Raw genomic sequence first — 17,767 nt, 5'->3', positions numbered from 1 at the left:
TGGTCTGGCTCTCCCAGCTTGCACGCGGTTTGATTGGCTGCGCTTGCACTGGCGGGATTTGCATAAGCGGGATTTGATTGGCTGATGCCAAGCATCGAGCCTCAAAAGTTGAACATTGTTCAACTTTTGATGCCGATAGATGCTCGTGATGCTTGCAAAGCCATGCCATGCTTCCCACAATGCAGTTCGGCGAAGATTAAAAATCTTCTACGTCACCCCATTCAAGTGAATGGGCGAAGCGTTGAAAGCATTTTTTGATGGCTGTAGTGTAGACGTACCGTAAGAATAATGAGATAAATAACGAAGTGAATTTCCATCAAAACCACATTTTACTTTGTTTCAATATTTTATGTTCTGTTAACTGGAAAAGGAACAAATAATTGGATTTCCATTATATTTGTGCCTCTTCTTCTTCTTCTTCTTCTTCTTCTTCACAAGACAGTCAAATTACACAGTATAATATTTGACTGCCAGAATGATTACCAAATTGACGTGTTTTTATGGTCTCCATCAGTGCATTTTCACTTGTAAAGTTGTTTGCTGCTGGGAAACGGCTGACATGTTGCATGAATGCTACAGTAAACTGGGCGTAAACATAACTGGAGCTGGGAAAATGATGGATATTATATTAAAAGGTCTCTGTGGCCGGATGGAGGGAATGTCAAAGGAGGAAAGAAACAGAGGATAGGAGGAGGAGTGTCATGTGGATGATTGAAGCGGCTGAAGGCAGCTGGATTCAATCAGACTGTGGCAGGAGAGACGGGGAAGGAGAAGAGGGTGATTAAAAAGGAGAGGAAAGAAAGTCCTTAAAAGTGGCATATGACTGTATGTGTCAAATTCAATGTCACTCGCATTTTCTGTATGACTCTTACTTTACTAGATATTCCCTTTCTTAAAAATAGTAACACTTTTTAAACGACACATGGAGCAAGAGAAAGCCAGTGTACAGTTCATATATTGATGTAGACGGTGTAACATTTACAGTATATTATATAATTAATTTGACGTGAATTCAAACTCATATGTGGCATCATTCTGAGAAGAAAGACTCAGGCAACACGTTTAAAATATGTGAGGTTACGTAACATATCAGATTCAGATGAAACTGCATGTAGTGTATTCTAAATGGCTGCTAAATTCTTTTCTTTAGCACCTACCTATGAAATTCAAGCAGGGATGGATGTTTGAAATATTCAAATATGACTCATGGTGTCATCTTGCATGTTAAATAAGATGCGTTGTTAGGTTGGCCGTAATGTGATATAAATGTGATGCTCCTTGACAACAAATGAAATAACAGCATAAACAAAAACACAATATCCATATTTCCACACTTCCACAAAAACAGAAATGCGATATTACCACCCCTCTGTGCTGCTGATGTGCATCTGCCTAAAGATGATGAAATCATTATTGTGCATGTGTGTGCGTATGCGTGCGTGCGTGCGGGTGTGTGTGCTGCTGGTTCCCCGGACGCACACGTGCACAGGCCTCTCTCCTCCAATTCACCTCTATTACTAGCTATAATCCCATTTCACACTCTATCGATCCCCAAAACTGTTGTTCACCGGAACCAGCAGCAAACACTGGCATTTCTCCCCATCATTTCACCACCATTGTTCTTTATTACACAAAGAAGCCCCCCTTTGTCTCAGAGCAAACTCAGCCCCGCTGTAATATGAATTATAAATGTATGGCTAATACAAGAGAAGAGGGGGGGAAGAGAGGAAAGGAGAGAAGGGGAGAGAGATAGCGATGGAGAGAAGTGGTTGGTAGAAACATCAGAGAAAATGACTCCTTTACAAGAGTCTATTGATCAGTTTCTATCAAAGGGGGATGTCAGACATGAGATTACCTGGCAGTTTGAGCATTAGGTGCCGTGTGTTATAGCCCCGGGCCCTTGTACCGCTGCCAGAGGATTGTAAATAAAGCGGAGAGGAGAGAGCAAGAGGGGAGTGTGTTGGGGTGCATGTGTGTGTGAGTTTTAGATTCTACTTGTGTGTTACTCTTTGTCTTTGTGAGTGTTTTTTTTCTTCTTCTCGTGGTGTATTTGAGTGCATGACGGTGTGCGGCTGCACCTTTTGGCTTATACCCAACAGCAGTGTTGCAAGCCCGTGAAACTTCAGAAAGAGAGCGGGAGAGTCTTGGGATGCTTTGGGACGTCTCCCGAGAGCACCTTAGCCCGCTACGAATCCCCCAACAAAGCCAAAGGAAGCCCTTATGAAGCCTTATGAAGCTTTTATGAGGGCCGGGCAGGGCCCGACCGCTGATTCAGGGTGAGCCGGGTTTTCGTCCCTCTCATGTTAAAGGTTAGCCGTGAGAGCGGGGTAATCTGACCGCAGATCTGTGATTATAAACCGACACTATATGACGGGCTTTGAAGCGCGTATGAAGGCATTGAGAGATCGAGAGAGAGTTAGATTAAGAACTAATGTCAGACCTTAAGTTGTGAAGCCAGAATAAAAAGGTCAAGAAAGTGAGAGACCCAAGATCTTCAATTGTGGACTAATGTCATAACTTAACTCTGAAGCCAGATGTAAAAAGACCCCGGGCCTCTAAGTATGGACTATCTCAAGCTATTGAGGAGAATTGACTGTTGAGAAATCCTCAGCGGATCCTGGTTTAATGTTGGCAGTATGTTATCATCAAAATAATCTCAATATACCACACATCTTATCTATTTGTCTGTGTTTCCTGCTTTCTAATTTTGTTGTTTTGATATTTCTAGATTTCTTTATAAGGAAAGCTGTTTGTCTTTTCACTTAATCTGTCGTGTGGGTTTCGGTGTGTTGGTGTGTATCCCTGCCTGTTGTGTGTGTTTTGGTGCAAATAGGAGCGTTTGTGTAAACGGTCAGTCTTTGCAGCTAATTGCTCTCTCTGTGGCCTCCCCTGGCGGGAAGTGTCACTGAGGTCACCTCAAAACTAATGCCTTGAATGCGAATTTGATCCCCACCTCAAGTTTTCACATCCCTCCTTTTATTGATTATTGAGATTCATAACAAACTTTCACCTTGAGATTCAGGGAAATAGCCAAGGCAGGCACACACAGAAATAAAAGTGTCTGTGTGTCGTTAAATATTTAGCAATTCCAGTTTCAATTTTCTGAGGGCTTTATTTTAAACAGTTTGGATGCTGCACAACCATAAATTAATCATAGTTTTATTAAATGTTGATTTTATTTTCTCTGTTTCCTCGTTTCTAGTATTGGTTTTAGCTTCCCCCTTATTCTGTCTATCCCACCATCACAGGGTGCGGCGCTAAAAGCATTACAGAAATACACTTAACATTTCTCTATTTCTATTTCACACACTCAAACACACAGGCTCACCCACAAAGTCAAGGTCCGTCCTGTAAATATTCAACACACACACCTCTACATATTCAGCGCGCACACCTCCTCAATATTCACTAGCCTTGGCCACCGATGGCTGACAGTTTATGTTATATTCAATGAATACTGAATTTAGTGAAAAGGTTTTAAGAGCGATGAAGAAACATTGACTCACAAAACAGCACGCAGAACAAAAAAAAAAGAAGGAAATCTTACATTTTAAATTCAAACTGAGAAGGGTCTGAGAAAGCAAACCTAAGCAAGGAGCCGGACTGTCAGTTTATTATGCATCTGCTCAATGCGCTAAACTACTAAGTGTAGGACAATGGGGTTTTATTGCATGTAGACTGAGGAAAGGCTGAAAAGGGAATGTGATTGAAGGAACGCAGTCAGGAGTGGGAGCTCCAGTGGCTTGCTCAAGGTAAAGAGTGCCATCTATTGACCGAGTCAGGGAGCGCTCCTTTTGTCTACCACCAAAAGGGCTGCTGCCTTGTCTAAGAGCAAGCAGTGCAACACTTTCTGCCTCTGAAAAGCCTCTAGTGACTCGGTGGCGGATTTCGTTTGGCTTTGAAGGCTCACATTTTCCCTCTCATGCTGACGAGAATAAATATCCCGTCTGTAAAGTATGCTTTGTAAATCATCATATTAACCATGTCAAGTACTATCTATACTCATGTTACATATGTCTTTCTTTTCATTCAATAAAAACAACCTCAAGCGCTGTCTGACATTATATTTCACATGTATTTTTGTCATATGGCCATTTAAATGAAACCTTCTCTCTAATGAATGCAGAATTACAGCCACTGATGTGAACTGTTGCTCTTAATCTCACACCTTTCTGTCTGTCCTCTCTCTCTCCTGCTCAGAGGAGGCAGCCCGTGCAGAGGAGGCGAGGCGGATGGAGGGGTGCCTGAATGAGGGAAAGCTAGCAGAGGGGAAAATAAGGTAAGAGGGGGAGAGCGGGAGCTTCCTCTGTTATCCCATTTCCCATCGTCCCCTGTGTAAGCACAGTAATCAAAAACATTTCGTTTTGTATTAGTGCGTTGCACAGTAGGCTGTACATGTGTTAAACAGAACGGCCCTAAGCTCTGAATACTGTTTAAGAGAGTCAACAACTTTTTGTTCTATCCAAGGATTTCGATATCCCAAAGCAAAAAAAAAATGGTTCTGTTCCTGAGTTCATCGAACAAAATGTGTATCGATGGGACACGGTAGGTAAGCAGATGTTAGGTCGTGGAGTTCAGAGTTCAGAGGCGAGACCCCCGGTTGACCCCTGTGTGTTACCAGAGCTGCGGTGATGACATCAGCACGCATGTATCACCCAGTAGAGTGTGTGTTTGTGTGTGTCTGTTTGTGCGCATAGTTGTGGTTGTGGCTTTGGCTTCGACATGACCTCACTGCAACGGTCGGCGACTTTGGGAGTTTCTTGTGGAGCAGTTTTTATCGTCAAAACTCTGTAGGAGACTTTATAGTTTACTTTCTGAATTGTTGCATTTTATTACTAATTTTAGGTGGCGAATGGGAAAACAATTGCTGATTTCTGCATATTATATATCCATTTGCAGAATCATGCTGTTTACCGTTAACCCGGTATTATCTAATAACTGCAAAGACATGAAAGGTTTTTAAGCAACAACACCATACTAATGGCTTCCATCTGTGCTGTGGGAAATCCCCTCCTTTCTCCACAGGATGCCTCCTCTCTTTCTTCCCTTTCTCTCTCCCTCGCTGTTCATCCTATCATGTGTTCTCTCCACGGACCAATCCATCACGCATTCTCTTTCCTTTTTGTTTTGGCCGCTCTGCTTCAGCTTTTACTACCCCTGAGTTACTCTGTTTCTATCAGTTTAAGTTCAGTGCTGCAACATTATTATCCTGTGTGTTGAGACACAGACGGAAAGTCAACTCGTGAATTCGTCTCTATATATTCTAATCATTTAAAAAGATAATATATTGAAATGTCCGAGATGTTGATGGGTATCCCTCACAGCTGGTAAAATTGACTTTCTCGTATCATTTTATGATGAAAACTGTACTTTGAGGATGTTTATTTGAGAATAGCTTTTGTCCACTTTCCAATAAAAGTAATTTTCATTTGAGCTGAAATGATCTGTTTATTATGTAATTCTGTATATTATAAATTGAGTGCCTTAAATGATTGGTCTCTGAAGTGGGCAAAACATTTCATTCCAACAAATAACTTTTTTTAAATGACAGATAATTTTCACGCTTTTTTGATCAATTGATTAACAGAGGGAACAAACGGTGGGTAAATCAATAATAAAATCATGATAGTTGCTACCTTAAAAGTTGAATCTCTCAACTGAAAAAAATATAAATTATTTATAGAGACAGGGGTAGATATTGTTCATGTTTTGGTATTTTATTATATGTCAATTTAACACAACTGCTAATCAAAACGAAATGAAACGCTGACTTTATGGTCTTTCCCTGCATAGTCATTCTTGCTTTAACTGTAAAATCTATAAAGTCCCAAAACTTTCTCTTCTACTAGGCCCAAATCTTTTTTACTATTAATAAACTTGTAGGTTTCTATATTTGCTTTTAGAGGTGTGGGTCAAGAGTGGGGGCGGTTTGTTTTGGTGCGTGTGTTTGTGTGTGCGTGAAGGTTGGCGGGGGTGTTGAGGCTCGCTGAGCGGCCGGAGCGAGGCTGTGGAGGGAGGTTTGTGGAAATGGTAATCATTTGTAGTATTGATCTCGCTGTAGCCAGGGCAGCTGGCACACACACAAACTGGCTCGCACACATGTACGTACACACACACACACACACACACACACACACACACACACACACACACACACACACACACACACACACACACACACACACACACACACACACACACACTTGCAGACACTAACTGACTCACATACACACAGACGCACAGTTGCGTGGCAGGAATAGACCCCCTCATATTGATCCCCATCACATTCCCTTAGCTCGGCTGCCACACACACACACACACACACACACACACACACACACACACACACACACACACACACACACACACACACACACACACACACACACTTTCTGGGCCTAAGTTAAACACTCCTACATATCTGGATTTTTTTTTTTAAACTTATATTTTTAAATCCATAAGTGTTGAGGATTAGTTTTTTGTTATAAATAATGCAAAAAGTGAAAATATATTCATTATTATTATTATTATTATTATCATAAAAACCTACTTTTAGGATACATTTGAAAAACTAAATGAGATCTATTCTACAATTTATATATTTAAATGTATTATCAGTTTACTAAAAATGTACATCTTTGGTAATGTTAGTTCAGTTTATTAAGTAAGATGAACTTTATAATATTGCTAATCTAATACAATTATGTGTAAAGAGGTAACAAAGTAAATGAAATGAAAGTTTACATTTCCTTTCTTTTAGCATATATTTGAGCAGATGTTTTGTGTGTGTGCAGGTCTGTGGCTGTGAGGCTGGAGTCGGAGGTTTTGGAGCTCAGGAGGAATCTTCAGCAGGCCGTCGATCACAAACTGGAGGCGGAGCTTGAGAAGCAGGAAGCGCAAGAACAGGTAAATAAATACACACCTGAGTGACATCGCTCCGCAAATAATTCAGTGTTTAATCTCTCTTGGCAACGTGTCAATTAAAGCATTGAGATACTTTCAGTAATCACAGAAAGGTTTCCCAATGTTACCACTAAATATTATTTAAATGTAATCCTTCTGCCAGTTAGTGCACTAGTTTCTGTAGCTGCCTTTTTAGACTTTAGGTCAAAATTAGTCAGCTAGTATGCTACACCAACACAAACACAGATTTGTTCAGGTTTCCTCTCCTCTCCTCCCATGCCCTCCAAGGTCTTCCTCTCCTCTCCTCCTCTTCTCTCTCCCTACACCCCCGCCCTTACCTTTTTGATGATCAGTGGCATATATCCGGTGCTAGAGCCCGGATTATCTTGTCCAAGAGAAGGAGGGGTGCATGCGGGACCTAAACCTGGCAAGGTGATTTGGAGCGTTAATTCCTGGGTGTAATATTCCCTGATATTCCCTAATGTTCTGGCTGGGAGCGGAGGAGGGGGGGGGTCTCGGGGGAGAGCGGTTGTCAGAGCTGAGCCGCCGCCGTACAAAGGCAGAATGGATAATTAAGGGTAAAGCCAGGACAGGGAACTGATGTTCATTTAGATTCGACAAACTTTGAAATCTTTCTTAAGCTGCCGTGCCCAGTGATGCTCTCTCGGATCCTGATTTTGCATTTTGTTCAAATTCTTCTTAAAGTTTCTTCCTCTGTCTCTCACTCTTTCTTTCACACATGTCTTCCTCTCTCTCCGTTTCTTTCTCTCGTTCTTCCTCACCTTACTCTTTTTTTCAACCTGTCCTTGTGAATAATGCAGCCCACATAGCGTGGCTCTGCTTTTTTCTCTTAACATTCGTGCACCAGGGTTTGACAATAGTGATAGCCCAAGGCCAGTGAGACTCTGACTTAGGACGGCTGATTGGTCGGTCAGTAGCCAGCGTAGAGAAAGGCCTTTCATCTCTGCCTTTGTTGTGCGACTGGCCATCTTTTCTTCTTTATACAATTTCTGATTAAACATACATTCTATAGATTAAATATATAGCAGCACATTTCACAGGTTTGTAAAGTCTTGCATGAAGAGAACATGGCAATGGCTACCTGTGTTTGAACTCTCTAACATAAAGTCAAACTCTGTTTCTTCTGTGTAGAAAAGCTTCCCTGGGCTGGTTACAATGTTCATGGAGTTCAATATTCTTTCTGATATATCACAATGTGGCAAACATATCATGTATACAATTATTGATGTTGAATACCATGATTTTCAATGGAGACTTGACTTCAGACTAAGACAGGCTTTGTGCAAAGCTAAGCTAACAGGATGACTTCATAATTATATCTAACAGACAAAAATGAGTGTTATCGATCTTCTGATATCACTTTTGGCATGATTGGAAATAAGCTTATTATTATTATTATTATTATTCATGATTGGAAATAAGCTTATTTCCTAAAATGTCAAATTATTCCTTAAGGGCGCTAACACGGCATGCTGTGCCTCCAACAGCCGGCAGCATCGAGTCTCTATAAGGGTGAAGCAGACAGTCCCACTCTCCATCGGGTGGTTTTTACGCAGTGACAAATAGAAATATGAGCTCAGAAAGATATCCATGTCAGTTGTAGGCTTTCACTCTGACAGATGATCATTATTTAGGAAAGACTTCTGTTGATTTTTTAGTACATATACTTTTCTTTCAATTGTGGAACGTAACTGAGTAATGTATTCAACTACTTTTTGACATATTGTTGCTGCTTCCATTAATTCCATTTAATGCTAATTTATACCACACTACTGTACGTCTCGGAGTCAAATGTACTTTTTACTCCGCTACATTTATTAACCCTCGTTTTTAATGATATCCTAAAATAATATAATGTGGTACTCAACGCAGTAATCAACCTGGTATTTCAAAAAGTAACTAATATTGACAAAGTACAACATTACAATTGTGTTACATGTAAGTGATAAAAACAGGTCAATATAAATAAAATAATATTTTAAAAAGTCCTTCTTCTTTTACTTTTCAAACTGCTGTTAAAATCATTATATTGATCTGTTTAAATCCATAAAACATTTGTATTACATTCCTTGAGTTGTAATTGACTTATCTGCATGTTATATGCCTTCGTACACACAATCCAACATTTCCCCTCTTTGCATTCTCGCCGTCTTCCATCATGTCAACAACAGATGAGCTTTTCAATGAATTTGACTCCAAACAGTGTTTAAACATCAGCGTGAAGGCCATTCTGACTATGACTCCTTCATTAGGTCCCAATCTGTGTTATTGAGCAGCAGAAGATGAATTATCCGGCGGTGAAAAAAATCAAAGGGTTTGAAATGGTAAATGGTACACTACAGTGGCCTATAGAGGGAAATCTATATTACAAATTGCCTCGGTGCACAGTAGCTGAACCTCAGATAGCTCTGTCTTTCTCTGTGTGTGTGTGTGTGTGTGTGTGTGTGTGTGTGTGTGTGTGTGTGTGTGTGTGTGTGTGTGTGTGTGTGTGTGTGTGTGTGTGTGTGTGTGTGTGTGTGTGTGTGTGTGTGTGTGTGTGTGTGTGTGTGTGTGTGTGTGTGTGTGTGTGTGTGTGTGTGTGTGTGTGTGTGTGTGTGTGTGTGTGTGTGTGTGTGTGTGTGTGTGTGTGTGTGTGTGTGTGTGTGTGTGTGTGTGTGTGTGTGAGATCCTTGTTTGTGTTTTCCAGCTCTGTTTATGCATTTTCTTTTTATGTTTCCCTTCTGATATGAAGAAAGGGATTTGCATGTTATCTGCCACTCATTTCTTGCTTGTGTGTGAGGCCTTTCAGCATGCAAAAAAAACACACACACACTCGATCATGTCCCTCTGCATGAGTCCAGTTCAGATACGAGCTGTGGTAAACATGAGGCATGTTTGTGTGACTGATCAGACCCGCCTCTCTCCTTTCCAACCTCATTTCTTTCTCTCTGCCACCCACCTACACACACACACACACCCACACACACACACACACACACACACACACACACACACACACACACACACACACACACACACACACACACACACACACACACACACACACACACACACACACACACACACACACACAGTCATTCACAGTCATTAGTGTGTTTACCTCAACTTCTTAAGCATGGAGCAAAAAGGTTTCAAACAGCCTTAATGAGAATTCGCAAAATAGTTTTCAGATTGCAAAAGTTTATGAGAATGTCTACTCAAACTTTTACTACTATTGAAGTCACCCTATAGAAATACAATTAGCAGTATCTTTTAATCATTTCGAGTCAACAGGGTGCCTCGAGATAAAAACTGCTTAAGTATCTTTCAGAAAGGAAACAAGACGCTGTTCTTCACAGCTTTTTCAAATCGGCGTAAAAGTTGATTTGCTACAGTTTATTTTTACATTTTATTCACCCTTACAGCTATGATTTAGCTTCTGAACGTTGCCATTATCTAATCAAACACTATAAGGGTCTGATTTTATTTGAAATGTGGCTGAACTCTCACCAACACAAATGTGTAGTGTTTTATCTGATCTACTGGAGAGAGCAAGTCGCTGGAACTATCTGTTCATTAATCTCACACATTATACCTGACCTATCCTAATTAGTTTCAAATGACCTTCTTGATCACACCTTTTAACACACACACACACACACACACACACACACACACACACACACACACACACACACACACACACACACACACACACACACACACACACTGCACTGATGATTGAGATGAAGACAAATGAAGCTCACTTGATGAGTTGATGAATACAAATAAATGGTTTAGTTATACCATTATAAGTTTAACCATGGAATGGCCTTCGTATTTGTTCGGTGTGTGTGTGTGCATGCGTGTCCTTGTGTCCCATCACACACAGCTCCTTAAGCTATGCTCTTGTCATTCAACTGAAGGCACGAGACGGACAATGAGCAGACGCCGACCGCTATTTTTCTCAACGTCAACTCCATAACTCTGTGTCCCTCTAAGCTGTCCTTCTTCACCTGAAGAAGGCCGTAGGTCTGTTTTCTCTGTGAATGGATGTGGGTAAAACTTCAAAGTTACTGTGTAAAGTTCATTAGGTTTATTTAAGACATGATGCTTCAAAGTTAGCAAGAGGAAGAAAGACAAAGTTAATTAGGCTTATTGGTATTAAAAGGTTGTTTCTCTCTTGTTCTTAGGTCACATTCAGCTAAGTTTTAATCATTTTAGTTTTAATGTAAAATGTTGGATTAGTGGAACCTTTTGTTCTTCAGGTGCTCAAAACCTGTGTTAACCATGGGGGTTTTAAAAGAAACCAAGGCTAAATCATATCCGTTGTTCAAAGTTCAGACTCCTTGCTTTTATACATGTATACCTGTTTTCTTTTTACCTTGCTCAAGGAAACGTAGAAGTGCAAATCAGTCTCTGCAAACCACACTAGAGACTCATCCAACAGCTCCTTATTTAAATGTAAGTAATTGTTACAATTGTAATTATTCAAGGCTAACCTTTCATCATCTCATCTCAGCTGCTTCACACACTCCAAAAAAGCTCTGTAGCACCGGTCTATTCAAACTTCATCTCAGTCTCTGAGCAAACGATGAAGACTAGTTAACATTATTGATATGATTTGATATTATGGACAAATGGAAACCTAGCAAAGTCAAGACAACTTTCTCTTCCTTTTGTGTGAGGTGTTATCATTACATTGCATTTAGCTGACGCTTTTATTCAAAGCAACTTACAATAAGTGCGTTCGACCAACAAAATACAACCTTGAAGAAAACAGAATCATATAAGCACATCAGGTTTCATAGAGCCAAAACATTTCAAGTGCTACTCAACTGCCTTTAGATAAGCCAGTCCTTTATTAGTATATAAGTGCTTTGTTTATCAAGTACAAGTAGATATTCCTGTTATACAACACGTCATTGAATTGTGGTCCCTTCATTTACTTTAATGTCAACTTCCTAAGAATATTTGTGTATTCAGAAATAGTTTCATACAAATCAATTATCTTGCAGAAAGTAACTTTTTATGAATGAATGCCCCCCGTCACTATATATTATTTTAGTTTGAAATAATAACAGGGTTGCTTGCCTTTGCTATTGAGTAAAATATACAGCAACATTAATAAAACTAAAATGGTTCTTTGCTTGGCACTTTTGCAGGCCGGTCACTTCAGTCTTCTAATTTTCCTTGATGTATTAAAGTGATCCCTAGTAAGATGTGGGAACTTCATCTAGCCGGGAAGTGTCTGATGAACTTTTACCGAGCCTGGTAATGTAGTTCTGCTCATGCGGGCTAGATGCATAGATAGGGGACTTGAATAATGTCTGCCACTGATAAACAACCCAGCAGCATGCGTAGGAGAGTGTGTGATGAAAGGACTCGGGGAGAAGAGCGAGGCCATGCGGCAGCAGACGAGGGTAATTAAAGAAGCCATCATCAGCATCATTAATATGCTAGATCTGCTGTGGCCCACTGACTAGTCTAATGGAGAACATGTCATCATCGTCACCATTAGGGAGAGTGGGACACACACAAACACACACACGCACAGTCTTAATGTTGGGTCACGCCATGATTATCACCATTAAGCCTAGAGTGAGAAGACCTGCTCAGGAAACCTCATTCTCTCCTAACGTCACACACACACACACGCACACACACACACACACACACACACACACACACACACACGCACTCACCCTCACACACGGCTGTAGATCTTTAATTCAGACCCTGTGAGTGATAAGTATGCATATTTAAGTGATGTCAGGCCTGTTGGGTCTTTTAATTAGACAGAATGAATGAATGTTTTATAAAAACGTGTTTAACAATAAATGTGTTCATTAATTTGATGAGAGGATGTGCTCTGATGAGCTGAGTGGAACAGAGTAATGGCTCGTATTCAGCTCTGGCGGTTTGATGGTTATGGTAGCAACAAGCAGGCTGTCTGCTTCTGATTAGATCCTCATCTTCATATTCCTCACAGAGGAAAGTTCACTTTGAGTTATGTTTATCCCTTGGACAGCACGGTCTGTTTTAGTGAAAAAGCACTTTTGTCCTGGACAGCTAATGTGAAATGTGATACAAGTCCTCAGCTCCATGGAGAATAGAAAAGATGGAAAATCCATTAAGTCTCTGTAATTTCTTTCTTTTCTGTCTGCAGGTACGCTTTTTGCAATCTTTTTCTGAACTTATACATCAGAATGAACTTCAAACCACATCTTGTATCTATTGTGAATACAGAATGTGGGCTGGACTGAGCTTTATTATGATAGAATAAACCATCAAAATGATAAATACTATTGCAGCAGATCAGAAATCCTTCACCAGCTCTGCAGCAGTTAACTCCCCAGCAGAGGCCTGAAAGAACCAGTGGTATCGCCCAACTTGGTTATAAGTGTGTCCCAAATGCATTTCGTTGCCCCTTTTAGCCCCCATCATCTGCTAAAATATTTGTGCAACAAAACCAATCTAAATGTTAAGCAGGTGTGCTACTTTACTCCCCCCCCCCCCCCCCCCCTCGCGTGCAATCGCACCTCCTTTGTCCCCTTTTCTCTAAATGTCCTCACACTCTCCCCCTTTTCCTCACACACCCGTCCACTGCCTCCCCTGACACTGGTGGAAACAGAGTGATGGTGCGTAATTTAGTCCTAATCACAACATCAGACTTGTGGCGCGATTTCCATCCCTCCGCCAGTCAGTCAGGAGGGAGATGTTAATGTGAGACTAAAGGTAATTACTGTCATTACTGTGTGTGTGTGTGTGTGTGTGTGTGTGTGTGTGTGTGTGTGTGTGTGTGTGTGTGTGTGTGTGTGTGTGTGTGTGTGTGTGTGTGTGTGTGTGTGTGTGTGTGTGTGTGTGTGTGTGTGTGTGTGTGTGTGTGTGTGTGTGTGTGTGTGTGTGTGTGTGTGTGTGTGTGTGTGTGTGTGTGTGTGTGTGTGTGTGTGTGTGTGTGTGTGTGTGTGTGTGTGTGTGTACTCAGAGGTGTGTTCAGATGCATTTAAGTCTGCCACTTTTTGAGTGGTTCAGTTTGATATGTTTGTGTATATAATTAATATTGTAGTGTTAGAGTGTGGGTTTGGTCTATACACCAAAATCAGGTGTTTTTGATAAATGCTATTACCATTCATACCCCGACTCAGTTTTCTCTTCAGAATTGAATAATTTGCTCGACTTAATTTTGTCGTTGCCCCAGTTTTTCTTGATGACAGTATTTGTTGAAAGGTTCCTTAACTCGAGTCTGTGATGTGTCAGTCATCAGATATGCTTTCACATCTCAGGCAGCCTATTCAGTTGACAATTTGAGTGTCCATTTATTATTAAATAATAATATTGTTGTTGCACACGTTGCTGCAAAAGAACACAAGACACCTTTGACTTGTTGCATGAATTTCTCTCATAGACTGTGCTACAAATATGACTGGTCAACTGTCTGCTCACTCCGTAGCTCAGGGTTGTATGTGGTGCAGGTAGATAAAGTTGTAAATAGTCTAAAAGATGTTTTTTTCAATCTAACTTTGAGGTGCACAAGCTGTAGTTCTGTACATTCGGGGTTGGCCCAAAGGAGGTAATATATTGCTGTTTTATTGATTCATAACAATCAATAGATTAACAAACCAGACTTAATGAACTCTACAGAATTGTATTTTATTTAGTAATCTTAAAGGTTCTTCATTTCTATTGGCTGTATGGCCCTGTTCCACTGAAGCCATTTGATGCTGAGATGAAGCCTAGCTGTTGTATCATGCCAACCCTGTGGTGCTTTCCTGATAAACATCCACAATAATACATGTAACTTTAGGATTCACCACACGCACACACACACACACACACACACACACACACACACACACACACACACACACACACACACACACACACACACACACACACACACACACACACACACACACACACACACACACACACACACACACACCATGATTCAGCTTACACAGCAGCTGATATTTTTTGACATTTTGGGTTAATCATATGGCATTTTTGGGGGGGCTAAATGATGTCCCACATATTGGAACATTTCGTTCACGGTCGTCAAAGTCTTCATGGGAAGATGGTATAGTGTATCAAGGTGTTTCCATGGCGATAAGGGTAATGTGTCGGGGTCCCCAGAGTTGAGGTCTGGAAAGGTCCTGACTGATAAGCAGAATGAAAAGTCAGCAGTTCGGCCGGTGCCATCCCATTGCTGTTTTCACCCCTCACCCGACTTCCTCCTGCAATCTCGTCTTCAGTCTACTCTCCCCCATCCTCCCTCTTTCCTCCCTCCTTCCTCCCTCTCTTCTCCCTCTTTCCTCCCCCATCCTCCCTTTTCCCTCCCTCTTTCCTCCCCCATCCTCCCTCTTTCCTCCCTATTTCCTCCCCATCCTCCCTCTTTCCTCCCCATCCTCCCTCTTTCCTCCCCATCCTCCCTCTTTCCTCCCCCATCCTCCCTCTTTCCTCCCTCTCTCCTCCCCCATCCTCCCTCTTTCCTCCCTCTCTCCTCCCTATTTCCTCCCCCATCCTCCTTTTTTCCTCCCCATCCTCCCTCTTTCCTCCCTATTTCCTCCCCCATCCTCCCTCTTTCCTCCCTCTCTCCTCCCTATTTCCTCCCCCATCCTCCTTTTTTCCTCCCCATCCTCCCTCTTTCCTCCCGCTCTCCTCCCTCTTTCCTCCCCCATCCTCCCTCTTTCCTCCCTCTTTCCTCCCCCATCCTCCCTCTTTCCTCCCTCTTTCCTCCCCCATCCTCCCTCTTTCCTCCCCCTTTCCTCCCCCATCCTCCCTCTCTCCTCCCTCTTTCCTCCCCCATCTTCCCTCTTTCCTCCCTCTTTCCTCCCCCATCCTCCCTCTTTCCTCCCTCTCCTCCCTCTTTCCTCCCCCATCTTCCCTCTTTCCTCCCTCTTTCCTCCCCCATCCTCCCTCTTTCCTCCCCCTTTCCTCCCCCATCCTCCCTCTTTCCTCCCCCATCCTCCCTCTTTCCTCCCCATCCTCCCGCTTTCCTCCCCCATCCTCCCTCTGCACCTGTTGTAAACTTCTACCTGCTATCTATACCTGCGTCTGCCATCCTTTCCTCCCCCATTATTCTCCCTTTAGCTAATTTTTCTCTCGGGTTGCTAATGTGCTCTATTTTTGTCATGTATTTTCACCCTGTCCTTTCTTCACATCTATTAGAGTCACCCTTATCCACTTGTTTCACCGTCATGTATTTAACACCTTTAGTGTCGCTGCAGAGTGGGAGAGACTTAAACAAATCTCAAAGTGAAAAGCCAGTGTAAGACTTTAATATTTCCCTCGAGAGAAAGTGATATTTTTAAGCTGCAGACTTCTGGTTGAACTAAAGCAGGGTTACTGTAGATCCTTATAAACTCGTTAAAGGCACTACATTTAATCATCTAAAATAATGCCTTTGTTTGTATAGAAATGTATCGAACACTAAACATGCAAAGACAAAGAAAGATTACAGGAAGTGTTTTCTTTAGAGATTGATACTTATATTACTAAATGTCTCTTACAATAATATCATGCAGATCAAACTTTCCTTCAGCTGTAGGATTAATGCAAAGTATTAAAACGACATTACAAGTCTTCCCGTTTTCACCATCATGAATCCAGTCAGAAAAGATGAGGAATTTCAGAGTAAGAAGAAAGTAATGAGGGGAATTCTGTGAACATTATGCACACGTTTGACTTTGTTGCTATATATGTTATATTGTTGCTTCGACTCAATTGTCTCGTGTCTAATCTGTCGGAGAGAAACCATTTATTTAATCTGTATTATCATACATTTGACCTCCTTGTGTCTATTAACCTGATGAAATGTTATATGTTGCTGCATGTACTGGTCTGTAAAGTTCCTAACACATAATCTGAGGGGAATGTCATTTTGTAAAGCACTTTGAGCTGCATGTGTTGTATGAAAAGTGCTATATAAATAAAGCTTTATTGTTATTATATTTCGTTGTATGATGTCTCACATTCTTATGGATTATATGCTCTGTGTATTGCAGCTGAAAGAGACACTGATCGGCAAAGCAAACCTCCGCTGTGAGAGCCAGCTGGTCCTGACTAATGTCAACCGCTGGATCAGTGAACAAAGGTATGTCAACACTTACTCTGAATGTTTTATTATTGTTCTTTCCTTACATTTGTATATACAAATAAATGTACCAGTAAGTTAAGTTGAAAATGTGTATGTTCAATGTGTTTATAGTACCCCTACCAATACTATGTTATTATAAAAGGGTCAATACTTGTTTATAGTGTTTCATACTTATTCCGTCTAGAGTGTTTATATCTCTACAACCTCAATTCAATATTTACAATACTGTTCATAGTGTTTGTACTCAATAATTCTTCTTATGCTGTATATACTTAGTAATAACATCTGTCGTATTTATATTATTATTTTATACACATACATGCTGCTTCTCTTGCACGTCTGCTGAGATGCTCATGGAATTTTCCCACGGCAATACAGTTGCATCTTTCTAATCTAATCTTATCACTGCCCTAAATAGTTCCATTAATAATGGCTATTTTACTTTTTAACTTAATTACATTTCAGAAGTCTTTCTTGTTTTTATAGGGCTTCCAACGAGAGCCTCTCTGCTCAGATGAAGGCCCAAAACAAGATGCTGCTCATCCTCACTGAAGAGAAAGCGTGAGTTTATCAATGAGGGACTAATACTCACACACACACCTCCACCTGTTTGTGTGTAATATAGATAGATAGATAGATAGATGGATAGATAGATAGATAGATAGATAAATAGATAGATACATAGATGGATAGATAGATAGATAGGTGGATAGACAGGTATATAGGTAGGTAGGTAGATAGATAGATAGACAGACGGACGGACGG

At 41.1% G+C, this 17,767-nt stretch overlaps 1 protein-coding gene across 12 annotated transcripts in view; it reads left to right on the top strand.

Moving 5' to 3' along the window:
• LOC307026563 (uncharacterized protein) overlaps positions 1 to 17,767 on the top strand; it is a 117,352-nt gene that overhangs the window by 65,104 nt on the left and 34,481 nt on the right. For 6 of the 12 annotated variants that reach the window (XM_079662058.1, XM_079662057.1, XM_079662060.1 and 3 more), the window contains 4 exons: positions 4,201 to 4,279; positions 6,795 to 6,906; positions 16,911 to 16,999; positions 17,468 to 17,563. In XM_079662058.1, the coding sequence (XP_079518184.1) occupies positions 4,201 to 4,279; positions 6,795 to 6,906; positions 16,911 to 16,999; positions 17,468 to 17,563 (376 nt within the window). Of the gene's footprint in view, positions 1 to 4,200; positions 4,280 to 5,025; positions 5,434 to 5,963; positions 6,031 to 6,794; positions 6,907 to 11,297; positions 11,368 to 16,910; positions 17,000 to 17,467; positions 17,564 to 17,767 lie in introns of those variants that run through there. The other 6 variants (XR_013804402.1, XR_013804403.1, XR_013804405.1 and 3 more) reach the window with 6 other exon arrangements.

Source organism: Notothenia rossii (genome assembly GCF_949606895.1).
Source record: "Notothenia rossii genome assembly, chromosome: 12".
Lineage (NCBI taxonomy): Eukaryota > Metazoa > Chordata > Actinopteri > Perciformes > Nototheniidae > Notothenia > Notothenia rossii.
The sequence above is the reverse complement of the archived record's forward strand: the minus strand, read 5'-3'. Positions and strand labels throughout refer to the sequence as shown.